This window comes from Mugil cephalus, chromosome 8 (assembly GCF_022458985.1).
Source record: "Mugil cephalus isolate CIBA_MC_2020 chromosome 8, CIBA_Mcephalus_1.1, whole genome shotgun sequence".
NCBI classification, from domain to species: Eukaryota; Metazoa; Chordata; class Actinopteri; order Mugiliformes; family Mugilidae; genus Mugil; species Mugil cephalus.
The window spans coordinates 14,518,096-14,531,557 of record NC_061777.1 but is presented as its reverse complement, the minus strand read 5'-3'; the positions used below and the strand labels follow the sequence as shown (position 1 = coordinate 14,531,557).

General features: G+C 42.2%; 1 protein-coding gene across 1 annotated transcript; it reads right to left on the bottom strand.

Moving 5' to 3' along the window:
• Positions 1 to 276: 276 nt before the first annotated feature.
• Positions 277 to 12,943, bottom strand: LOC125012234 (leucyl/cystinyl aminopeptidase). The gene is made up of 22 exons (XM_047592072.1): positions 12,523 to 12,943; positions 10,553 to 10,647; positions 9,847 to 10,049; positions 9,191 to 9,302; positions 8,783 to 9,040; positions 8,483 to 8,673; positions 8,238 to 8,376; positions 7,388 to 7,522; positions 7,145 to 7,265; positions 6,880 to 7,031; positions 6,690 to 6,803; positions 6,463 to 6,594; positions 6,251 to 6,385; positions 5,711 to 5,871; positions 5,523 to 5,611; positions 5,257 to 5,440; positions 5,007 to 5,163; positions 4,382 to 4,566; positions 4,019 to 4,180; positions 3,476 to 3,616; positions 3,297 to 3,378; positions 277 to 3,205 (listed from the first exon to the last, which is right to left on the bottom strand). The coding sequence occupies exons 1-22, from the start codon at positions 12,548 to 12,550 to the stop codon at positions 3,074 to 3,076; spliced, it is 3,108 nt and encodes a 1,035-aa protein (XP_047448028.1). The 5' UTR covers positions 12,551 to 12,943; the 3' UTR covers positions 277 to 3,073.
• Between the last annotated feature and the right edge of the window lie 519 nt (positions 12,944 to 13,462).

Below are 13,462 nucleotides of genomic sequence, written 5' to 3'. Positions count from 1 at the left end.
TAAATGTTGTCTCTATGACTTTTTGACCTAAAGCAGTTTGTATCTACTAATCCACTACAGCTACTCTCTCCTGCACATTTGCATGCAGCTCGACTTCATCTGGACCGTCAGTAGTGAAAATACTTTAAGGTCTATTTCATTAAAAAATGGTTTTAGAACTATAAAAATAAGCCACCAAGGATTTATTCTATTATAAATAAGGCTATCAATGTGTGAAGGGTTAGGATACACAAGTGCTCTTTGCATTTGTTGATATATATATAAAAAACTCCAACATTTTGAGAAAACAACAATTATTTATATTTTTGTTCATGTGAAGAGCAACAAAACTTCAGAAGCATCTACAGCATTTTTGTCCCAAAACCAAACACAATCTGACCGGGTTTGCTGCACATGTGGTGATTTACTTCAGTTTTCTCATTACATCACATAGCCGGTGCAATGAAAAAGAAAAGAAAAAACAAAGAACAGTACACAGTAAATGCTAGTTGAACACATAATCCCACTGAAACTATGACGGACAGGATGGAATGAGTCAAGGGGCTGTTGATTCTGTTGATGACGTCTGAATTACTTCTTACTACTACTACGACTTAACTCTTTCTAATTTTCCTCGTCTCTCTGGAGTGTACTCATTCTTTTCCTTTTTTACATCATCTTCAAACCATAACATGTGCCCACATTCGTTCAGTATTCCCTGATCTGTGTAGCCACCCCAACCAACCACAAAGAGTCACTAGTGCAGAGATAAGCACTTGGAGTGGAGTTCCCACCTATGCACAGGGCGACTCTGACCAATACAGAGAGCTTGTGCTACATTCAGTGGTACTAAATTTAAATGAATGAGACAAAATAAAAGCTTCAACGAGAACAAGACAACCAAAAACATGTGATGCAAACATAATGAAGGTAACACAGATAAAATACAACATCTGATGGCATTACTCAGCCTCTAAGGATTGCGACCAACAACGGACTGAAAAAGTACCACTTTAAATAAAGCCCAGGAAGCGTCTAAATGTATTTAAATTACACTGGTGCAAATGTAGTGGAGCATGTAAAGATGCTCCATAAATAGCTAAGCTACTCCTCGTTCTCAGGAGAAAACCAGCAGAGTAACACCGGACTTGTCCTGTCTATACTTACTTCTTTTGGCTGATAAGCAACAGCTTACTGGACAGATCATACAGACCTTCTTCTATACACTTTGTATCTTCACTTTGCATATTAGCCCTTAAAACACAGCATTCATTTGCAAATGGCCTCCTTGTGGTTGTCTGAATCGGGAAGTATAGTAAAAAGTCTTGATGATTTCTATGCATACATCTACGTGTCCTTTTTACATTCTATATACACACACACAACAGAAAGCAAATATTAAAGTGTTAAAAGTCAAGCTGTTTCAAACAGTACATCCAAAATCGCAGGGATAAAGGTTGTGGGGTTGAGCATATTTACATTATAATTACAAGTTTACAAGCACATGGAGTTTTAGGATCATTCCAGTATTTTAAAATCTAGGGCCACATTTACGCATCGTTTTGGATCTAAGTGAATAATAGTGACGTAAATGATTGGAATTGGTCCGACATTAAGTGTGAATGTTAACACGGGCAAGAGCCTAATCAAAGAGGGCCTCTTCTATCAAAGTGCTTGTTGTCAAGACTGACAGGCTTGCGTCATTATTTTAGTTTAGAAACACTATGTTAATGGTTCCTGCGTAATCAGAGATGGGTCTAACATTTACCGGAGTTTTGCTCAAAGAAAATCTCATCTAATCTCGTCTGAGGTGAGTTGGCGTAGAAAGACAACAGCGTAAACACGAGTGAAGGTCAGAAAGACACGTCTTGGGAGGAGTTCATGAATGTTAGATTTGGTTGGAGTCGGACTGTTATCTAAAAGATTAAAAAAACGATTTCTATAAATAAAAACAAGCACTCTCAATGCACTGTAGACAACGCCCTGCTTGATTACACTGTAGCCGTTTCATTCGCCAGTCAAAGCATTTTCACTGAATATTAGATTGATTGTGAACATTTGTTTTCCTCCGCCGAATCAATCATTTAGACACAAAACGATGTGGGCTTTAAAAAGACCAGAATTATCCTTTAAAGAGGGAGTTTGTACAGTGGCTGCACTGCACCGAGAAAAGCCATCAAAAATTAAACTTAAAACCGAGCTTATGGCTGAAACATCTGGCTCCAGTGTGCACTTCCCGCTCTCGCCTAAGACACATCGGTTGTTGATTTTAAACCTGCACTGTTGTTCTGTACATCATCAACTGTACACAGTGAGAAGGTTTTTTTTCAGTACATTCAACTGACGCCAAAGCAAGTTTGGTATTTTTAGCTATCAATCAACCAACCAACCAATCAACCGACCTACTGACCCGACCATGGCTAATAAAGCGAATGCTTCAAGTTGTGTGAATAATTAGTTGACACTGACAGGCAACTGCAGCTTTTACACTGGTATTTTCTTAACAGCGACTTAAGGTTTTAGTTTAACACCGAGAATAATTTCACATCTCATGTAGGCATCATTTATGGTTTCGATAAATTATCATTGCTGAGGAATCCCTGACAGACGCATCTTTACATTAACTTGTCAATACTCATATAGACAGTAACATTGACATTCATCACACTTTTGACTTTCCAAGTGGCCACTTTACAACTCCAACATTTAGGTGCCTGAGATCCGTCTGGGCTAAAGGAGTGCAGGTGAAGCATGATTGTCTACTCAGGCATGAGGTTTAGATGAGAAGTGCAGAGGAGGTTTGGTCGAACAGCATAAAACATGAGGAGTGTGTCATGTATCTAACAACGCCCAGTCACACACGCAATCAGAGCCACCCTGAGCTATCAAGTACAACTGACAGGACCAGTCTCGAGAAAATCAAACACCCTGTCCACCCAGCTAGAGCACAGCCCCCTGCCACTGATAAGTACTCTGCCACTGGATAAAGGGAGTTGTGAGACACAGTCCTACGATAGTGCAAACACTGCTGCTGTATTAACGGCATCACCCCAGCTGCCTGTTATTGGGGTGGGGACTGGATAGATTGTCTGCGTTACAGCCACTTCTGGAGAGTGGGGAGGTTCTGGTCCATCCAGCGCTGGTTTAGCCTGATGGTTTCCAAAGCTTCCTGTACGCTCCTCATCTGAGAACCGCGCTCCTTCAGACTGGAGAAGAAAGTCTGCACCTGTACCGTACCACACACAATAAACACACCGCGAGACGTTAGCCAGAGGAGAGTTTAGAGAATAAATAAATGTGCTTTCTATAACACTTACCTGTAGCAGGTGTGCCTGTGTGGAGAGCTGAGAGGTAGCAGATTTGATGATTGTCTGGATAGCAAAGGATCCCACAGGAAACCTGAATAAAAAAAGTAAAAAAAACACTGATTCTGTATTATCTTTTACACTCTAGGGTGACATAATCTCAGAGTGTGAACCTAAACAGGAGCACTTACTTCTCTATGAGACTGTCCCAGTTCTGTTGTATAAAATCCCAGGCAAACAAATACCCAGCAAAACCATTACACACAGTGGCGATGACCAAAGGCAACTCCGGTGTCTGGATGATGTCCCCATTCAGACCTGCCTTTAGAATCCTAAACACACGGTAACAAGTGTTCAAATGATTTTCAGTGCATTGACACTATACTCCTCATCACAACAAGCACAAACCGCGTTTTTATTAAAACATTTCAGATCCATTATAATTTACAGTCACAGAAAGTCAGCCATCAAGTGTATGCAAGCACAAATTGTAAATACCAGTACAGGGGCGATGTTTCGATTTATATGTCAAAACTGAAGCACAGAAATGCAGAACTAGGTTTGAACACAACTTTGCTTAAGTTATTATTTTGTGAAGCCCTGATCTGCCTACTTCCTCCACTGTATTTATGAAGTGCACATGTGCACATGTGCTGCAGGTGTTGGAGGAACAAATGGCCAGATGGAAAAGTTAAAAGTATTTATGCTTAATAAATAGGAGCTTAAACACTTACCACACCAAACTTTGGGTGTCCTGAGTGGAAGCCAGGCCTCGCAGCATTTTTCGCTTCTCAGAGTCATAAGTGGCCTTCGAGTACATGTTCAACAAAGTTGCCCAGTCTCTTTCTGACTGAGCGGCCACTGTGAACACAACTTCCTGCAGATCGCCTGGAATGCTACAGAAATGAATATGGAAGGAATAAATATGTAGAAATGTTTTCAGTCTTCCTACAAGTCAAATGGTAGACGACCATTCAACCATGCTAAACATCACTTCTATTTCTAAAGCTAAGTTCGGGCAGCGCTTCTCACCCTGCTGCCAACATGACCCTCAGTACAGTAAGCAGAATAAAATGTTTCTTGTGTTCTTCACATACCGTATGGTCCCATTGGATTCAGCATACTGTTTGAATAAGGACTGGGCGTGCTGAATGCAATTTTCTTCTTTCAGACTACAGGCCGTCCGCAGCAGGGCTGAGCGCAGCTCCTGTTTGGACACACTTTCCTCCTCTACCCATGTTTGTTTGTTCATCAGGGAACCAAAGGCCTTCAGAATGTAGTTCTGTTGTATCCAAGAAAAAAAAATCAATGGTACGTTAGAACGCAGAAACCTTACATTGATGTGAGCAGTTCTTGAGAACACGTAACCTTACAAACTGCCTTCACACCTCTGATGAAAGCTTGTATCCTGCATGTGCTGGTTTTTAATAATGTAGTTGATTTAAAAATATGGTAGAACTTGAAGGTTACGAGTTACGAGGTTATGAGAAAATATAAATAAATCCGTAAAAAGACCGTTCACTCTGAATTCTTAAGGCTTAAGCTCTTGAATTTTTTTTTTTTACACTGAAAATAACTTCCTAGACAAGTCATTCTGACAAACTTCAGCACTACTTCATGCAGCACACATTGTGAAACGTGTTGGATGCTGCTGATTGGCACGTGACTCACTGTAAACAAACTGTGTGTGTGTGTGTGTGTGTGTGTGTACATGTGCAGTACCTTCATGCGGGCCACAAGCGCAGACTCCTGTCTTTTGTCGAGCAGTCTGTAGATTGTGTTGAGCTGTAGCAGAGCCTCTGTCACAGGGGCAGTCTCCGTTTCATTGGACATGTAGTTTAACAGGTTGAGGACTAGATGGAAGGATACACGTCCCAGCCTATTGACAACACGGGACAATGAGGACAGATGGAACATAAAGACAAAAACAGGAAACACACTACATACTAAGCAAGACTGTTGTGTTTGTTACCTGGAAAGAGCAAAGATGTTGTGTATAAGTGAGGCTCTGTCCTCATGGGTGAGTACACTGACATTCTGGGACAAAGCACTGATAAGAGCAGCCCAGCCCTCGTCTCCGTAGTGGACGATGTAGAAGCCTGTGTTCCTGTAGTTCAGCTTCAGCCACTTCACACTTGCTGGCACTTTAAGACTACCTGAAAACACACACATATACCACAAACAAACATTTAGTATTTGGAACAGCAGCTCATACGTGGTGTATGAGATTGTTTTTACCTGACTTGTTCTTCAGAGTGAACAGTTGTCTGCACTCAGGGGCCAAACTACAGCTGTCGTTCACGTATGTCACTGGAATATTCCACAAGCTAAAGAGAGAATAGATGGCAATCAGGGATAGGCTGTGTTTCTGTGACCTGTCTGTGTGTGTGTGTGTGTGTGTGTGTGTGTTTGGTAATGTAACCCACCTTGAACTATGCGTGGCTTTGTCAGAGGTGAGCAGGAAGTGCTCCTGCGTGAGCTCCACCTGATCTCCCTTACGGCTTACGGTGACCAACGGGAAGCCTTTCTGCGATGTCCATGAGCTCATCATCTCCGACACATTCAGGTGCTGCGTGGACAACTCAACCTGAAGACAGTGGGCAAGTCCAGTGAGTCAACACGTAAGACGGACGACCTCACAGTCTACACAGCACACGCAAGAGTAAGGTGATCTGTGCGACACTAGGCCTATGGAAGTTATGTTTTCAACAGAAGCATCATTGGCAGCAGAAGAATCAACTTTAGCTGACGACACTAAGTTTAAACATCCTGGTCAGCAATTTCACGTCGTGTTATGTCTTCTAACTTCCTTTCAGTGAGTCAGGAAATGAATACAGTGTTAAGAAGAGTATATTTAAGTGACATGATTGCATGTCAAACTGCAGATGGAAGCTAAAATGATACATACTGTCTATTATCAATGATAACAATGCCAAAAGAACAAACGTAAACAGACACACACAGACCTCTGTAAGGCTGTTCCACAGGTCATCAGTTTCTGTGTTTAATCCACTGAACTGTTTTAGGTATTGAATGATACCCTTTCTAAACTGCTGGTCTCCTGGCAGGGAAGCGTTCAGCATCAGGAGAATGGATGCACCCTGCAAAACAAAGGCACTGAGATAAATAAACGAACAGTGTCAATTCTTCCACCAAAATATTACATGTAAACCTGTACCTTTTCATAGGAAACAGAATCAAACATCTCCTCCACTTGTTCCGGTGTATTAACCTCTGTCGACACAGCATGGGACGAGTTCAGTGCATCTTTGTCCATGGCTCTGAACCGAACCGACAGGAATAAATTACCCTGCAAGCACACAGGACTGAGTGGGCAAAAGTACACAACTTTATCAACCTCGCAATGTGCATGTAGCAATTCACGGGTCAGACACTTGAACTTACGATGTCCAGCTGGGGAAACACCGTCTGCAGCGACATGTACTGCATGTAGGTGGCAAATCCTTCGTTGAGCCACAGATCGTTCCACCAGCTCATAGTTACCAGGTTCCCAAACCACTGAAACACAACATCAGAGGGATCAGTTTGGACCCCGAACGGTTTCCATCACACACTAAACGGAAAACAAAGGTACCTGATGAGCGAGTTCGTGCGCTACCACGGAGGCAACTACTTGCTTATCCAGAGGAGAGGATTCGTTGCCCACCAGCAGGGTGGTCTCTCGAAAAGTAATGAGCCCCCAGTTTTCCATAGCTCCCGCGAGGAAGTCTGGGATGGCTACCAAGTCTTACAAAACAGAAAGAAAACATACAGGGGTGTGGGAAGAGGGTAGGAAGAAAGAACAATAAGAGGGTGCAAACACGTAGACGGGGCACTGCGTGAACTGCGCGTGTACTCACCGAGCTTTTTAAGGGGGTAGTTAATTTCAAAGAAGTTATTGTAAAACTCCAGCAGCTTGGACCCTGTCTCCAGAGCATAGACAGCGTGCTCCTTCTTTTCTGGCACAGAGTAGACGGACACCTAAAACAAACAGACACCAACATACAGTGTATAGTGTTAAACGCACAACTAGACACTTTAAATGTAAAAATAAAAAATAAAAAAAAACTACACTAAAGGCAGACAAACTGTATCTGACTTACCAGGGTTTCTGAAACGTTTTTGCTGATAGGACTGAAGTCAGCGACGACGAAGGCCACCAGGTAGGTGCTCATGTTGACGCTCGTCCTTTCAAACTCATCCTGTACGAGGCCATTAGGAAGAACTGTGGATTTAGCCTGAAACACGAAGCATAACGATGAGATTACAACCAGTCAATGTTGGAGGGATACGAAATCAAAACCTATGCACGACAACACTACAGGCGAACACCATATACTGCCTGTTTGTTTAATTGTGCCCACACTAAGCGCTGACAAGTCATTGTGGGAACGCAAATGACTCACAGGTTCCCCGGGAGAGGAAGTGATATTTTACCACTGTGTTACACTGTAAACTGTGGCGAAACAGCAATAAACCAAATGTCACGATTGTAGGTAGGTAGACAATGAGACAAGTTGTAAGTGCAGTGTTAAGCTATTCATACGAAAGTCTGTTCATTTTGTAGATGCCAGTGGCTAATAGCAAACAACTGGCTTCACATTAAGCCAGTGAAGTCTCATCATCTGTGCTAACCTAATAATGTTGTACACAGGAACTGACTGACCCCGTTTCTTCCCTGCTATTCAAGAAGCACTCTGAAAATACACTCTGTCAGTCTATTGAAACCAGATGTAATTCAAACTGTAGTCTGTTTCATGTCACTGTTACTGTATTAGTTTTAGTTTGATACTGGCAGATACTGGTGGGCCTCCCAAATGCACCATAAACGCAAAAGTGGAAAAAATTATGTCAACCGTACAGAATGATGAAAGCACTGAAAGCACCAGTCTGATAATTCAACACTTGGCATCATATTCTATAAATCACAGAGGTAGTGTAATTTTACAGTACCTTAGGCATGTTGGAAAGAGATATGTAGTTGGATTTTCTGCTGATTTTAATCAGGAAAGTAGCTTTGAAAGCTGGCTCATCAAAACATGGGAAAGCCTTCCTGGCTGACAGCGGCTCAAACTGCGTCGCTGCTAGGACCCTGGAGACGAGACGGATACAAATATGACCACCACCAAATTTCAGTTTTTAATTACTGCAACACTACTGCTTTGTTGGTAAGCGCGGAACACCACTTCCGCATGTACCTTTTATTTCCGTCTTTATCAGTGTATGAGCTGTTGTAGAAGCCATCGTAAGTGTGTGAGAGGCTTGCGGAGTAATCCAGGGTCAAAACACAGTACTGGCCTGTCTTCAGCTCCTGAGAAAACTTAACAGCAATCTGTTGGTTGGGTTTATACTCCAGCACCGTCACGTTGCTGGCCTGCCCATCACCCAGCTGGAACAGAGGCAGAATCAGTAAACAAGATATGACATGACATGAAAAAGCAAAATGATTGTTTTTTTGTTTTTTGTTTTTTTTGGGTGCATCAACGCTTTCAACTCACCTTGAATGTAGCTTTGGTAATATTGAGATTAGCACCGTGCAGGACAATGCGCTTTGTGCTGTGAAACACAGACATGTTGATAACAGTGCGGCCAGTGAAGGTCATGCTGCCAAGGTCGGGGTTGAGGGTGATGTCGTAGCTGAGAGGACGTATGCTGCGAGGCAGTCGGAGCAGTGCCCATGGAAAAAGTTCACCGTTTGTGGATATAGGGTAGACGGGCTCGATGGGAGCGGTCTTGTTTGGTTTACGACAGCCAGCCTGCAGAAATATGGACGGTCGGAGTGAGTCAGGGGGAATGAGTGTGTAGCCGAGCATGGAGGACTGCACTGGATGTACAGGGTGATTTATGTTTATTTACAGATAATTGTCAAGCCTACATTAACAGACCCGACTAAATATTTTTCTTACCCTGGTGAAGTTGCAACCGGGTAAGAAGTTCAATACCATCGTCATAGATACCACAATCACCAGGAACAACACGCAGACAACCATGGTACGCGCCGAGGGCCGGGAACATGACCTGGAAACAAAAACAAATTAGATTACATACATTATCTAACAATTAAGGAGTAATACAGAGCTGCAGAGATGAGTATCTATAGACAGATCAGGTGCAAAATTGCAACCCTGACTTGGTACTTGAGTTCATATTTGAATAGAGCTTTTAGTACATTTACAATGAACTAAAATATAGTAGTTTTATCTTTATTTTTCTCAAATTTTTCTTGAATTGTGGTTTAACTTAGTGGGTACTTTTGTTGGTCAGGAAATTTGACTGAAACTTACCTCAAACTGTGTTGCGCTTTCATTTAACAACGGCATTTTTAAACCACAGGGGTTGTCCGAACGCAGCAGCGGTTTCAGGACACAATTTTAAGTTCAAGTTCAAGTATATCCACAGACTGTTTTACCATCGAGAGTGAGGTCACAGGAAGTGACATTATACTAAAAATAATAAGTTACTATGTTAACTATGTAAATCTACCGCATATAACGTCACAAGGCATGCGACAGCGGAAACATATCTGAATGCAAATATACTCAAAGTTAATGACACCCTTTACCTCGGTGGAGCCTGTCTGGTGTAAGGAGAAGAGGTGGATCGGTGAGCGGAGCTACGGTTCATGAAGGACATGCCCAGCAGACGTGCTGAAGACTCACAGTCCTCCTCCTCGTCGTCCATGTCATTTTCTCCCAGGCCTCGAACAAGCAGCCGCGAGCTGCGAGGCTCATACGCCACCTCGTCCGGGTCAAGAGCAGGAAACGCCTGGAGAGACCATGCACTCTTTTACTGTTATCAATGCGACAGTTTGTATAGATAAATTAATTAGCATGTTATATTGAGATAGTGGAGAAAACTGAGGGGAGAGACAAAAGTAATGGAAAATATTCCTGACAGAATAGGGTCCCTAAATAAAACAAGCATAAACTGAAATGACACAAGGGGTCTTTTTGTATATCACATATTGAATATTCATGTGTGGGTTTGTCAGATGCCAGACAACGAGAGAAGTAAGACAAAAGTAACCTGGTGCTGAGGGACTGAGATGGAAACTTTGATATACTCTAGCTTTTCCTAGTAAGTAATTCAAGAAATCTTGATGAGGAGCAGCAGTACTGTAGGTATGCAGGATGTACAAACTAGTGAAATGGGCAAACGAGTATAACTAGTTACCCAGAGGTGTCGGGAATATTTTAATCAGCTTATCTATCTTGCCCCAGTCGTTTCACTATATAAACATAATAGACATATATAGTTGACTGGCATACTGGGAACGCAGCAGAGTCTTTGGCCAAATCCACAACATCAGGCTCTTCTTCAAACATGCTGTTCTCAATCATGTTTCGCGGCAAGTTGGCACGGTCTGTAACACACAGAGAGAACGAAATGAGACAGATGGCACTCAAAAAGGAAACGAGTGGGGTAGGTAATACACAACAGAAGACAGAGTTGAGAGCTACTGAAACAAGACACTGTATACTACATATGGCTTTCTGTGACCACTGAAAGTGCATACATACTTAATAAAGGAATATGTGTGACTTCCTGTTACTTACCTTTTACCATTTCCTGGTATCTGACCTACTTACAATCGTATTGTCCGACTGAATAAATGCACAAAGACCAAAAACACACTCTCCTCTCCTGCAGATTTAATCAATTTAGCATCATTGGAATTAAACAAAAGAGAGGGACCAATATAATGAATATTCAAAACCAGGCTGTGTCATGTGCTACTTCAGTTCAGAAAAGCATCCATTTCCTCAAACCAACCTGCACCTTCAGCATGATGACAAGGGTGCAGCCTTGTCTTACAAAATTCCTCTTATTTGCTGGCAGGCAGTTTCTCCTTTCAGTAATTCTTGGAACAACTAGCACCATGTTCACCTTACTAATTCGATAACTGAAATCGTAAAAGGCAGCAGAAGGCAAGACTTTTCAATATGCCTCACGTCCCACTCATGCTACTACAGGCCAAAGACAATACATGTTCAGTCTCAATTGTTGAAGGATTTGGGTGGAAAGGACACGGAGACAGAAAAGTGAGCGGTGAATTATTTGGCTCCTTGTCCGTCCAGTGCAGTGTTTTCTGATATGACTGCATGGGATGTCTCAGTCTGTCTATCTGGACCACACTGCTGTGGTGTGAATGCCTATTAATAGGGTGGGAGCTAAGTAGTAGGTAATGTGTAATGTCCACGGGAATTTAAGATAAAAATAATAGCCACAAAAACGCTTTAATGCTTGTCATATCTACTCGGAAAAACAAGGATTGAATATTGCTGTGAAATTATGGCAACTTTTATCGCTAAAGTGGTTATCATGGTTATGTGTTAGAAATATCAAGTCAGGCAAATGTAGATAACAACAAGTATGTATGCAAAGCATGTTATCTGCTGACAGTGGGCTTCCTGACTTCCCAAAACATTTAACACCTGAGATTCACTGAATTATAGGTGAACACAGTGCATCCAGCGCAGTCGTTGCCTGGTTGAACACTAAGATCATATGGGAAGTAAAAATCTGCTAAGGCCTTCGTGTCACCATCTATCGCAACAGGATTGTGAAATGCTGAAAAGTCACAGACTAGAACGAAAGCTCACGCAGAAAAAAAAACAGGAAGTCAGCCCGCTGTGATTTGATACGTCGCTCCTTCCTTGAAGACCCAGCTTTCTTGAGAGAGCTATTTCAGCGTGTGCACTGGCCTTTTTTTTTATTATTTGTTTTAATAAAGCCCTGAACGCCCTGGGACTGTGGGCTATAAAGCAGCTGCCTGCTGCTAGGGCTGAGCTGACTTATCAGCTCCCCACACCAAGACACAACACAGCTACTATCAAACCAACAGGCTCCATCTGGGATGGCAGCAGGGCTGTGTGTTAACACACTTCAACCTGACACAATTGTTGTTTAGACTTTTATATGACATAAAAAGCTACATCATTATTATTACAACCAGTTAATTCTCCTTTGTGCTTATGGCGAAGACACAGTTACATTAAAATGTGGACCTCACCATGTCACTGTGGGACTATTTACAAACTGCAGCTTGTTACAATCTCCCCAACTGCGTAAGGATTTAATAGCCAAAAAGTTGCCTTCACGTGGTCCGTCAAAAGCCGACTGTGCCCCCTCTGAGCATGTGTCCTCGGGTGAATGTCACAGCTTGCAGCCAATGCCCCGACACTTATTAGCTGGCCTGCTGCTGCTGCTGTTAGCGTACTGTTACTGCCTTCCTTACCTGCACTGTTGCTGTCAAACAGATCCATGGTGGGATTATAGCAAACGCCTTCTCGCGTGGTCCGAAAAAAACAAAACAAACAAAACAAAGAGGAACAAAACAAACAAAAAAAAAAAAAACAGAGGAAGACCTCTGCACGTTCACAGACCCCTCGACGGGTGTGGTGTTTTTATAGCCGTCCGTCCACAACCCAGCGCAGCCTGAGCCTACCCCCACTGTGCTCCCGGTTAGCTGACTAGCCGCTTTCCACAACTTTATCCCCCATAGCTGATTTTTTTTTCAAGAATGACAACGCGTAAATATGCCGAGATTGCCTGTAAATACCAAACCTTACGATACAAATATCTGCAAAAAGTCTTTCTGTTTGTGGGTCGACAAAATAGCAGACGAGCATATGACACTTTTCCTCCTCCCCGACCAGTTGTTGACAACCTCCCATCAAATTACAATGCTGGCACCCGATTGGATGATGCGGTCAGGGGGCGGGGCTACGACGCCATACGCGCACACATGTACGTCAACACTTTTTATTCAATAGTCAACACACACACATACACACGCTATATATATTGTACGGGGCATTTTACGGCTTTAGATTCATTACATGAGGCTATTTACAAATTTTACCTCATCCTTAAAACCACGCTTAAGGGCACAAATTACTCGTTATCATCAGAAATACCAAACGCTTATTGTGTTATTACCGTAATTTTATCACTATCTCTCGTGTTTGCCTGTTAGCATTTTGACTATTTTTAGTTTTTTTTTTTTTCACTTTGTCCTCTCATGGTTTAGTAGATGGCATCTTTTATTCCGTTATTATGGTAATTTTATCTTTTTCTCATGTTTGCCTTCTAGCATTTTTATTATTTTTATTCATATTTCCTTTAAAAACTTTGTTCTCTTACGTCTATTTCTACTAATCTGTTGTTTCCTCATT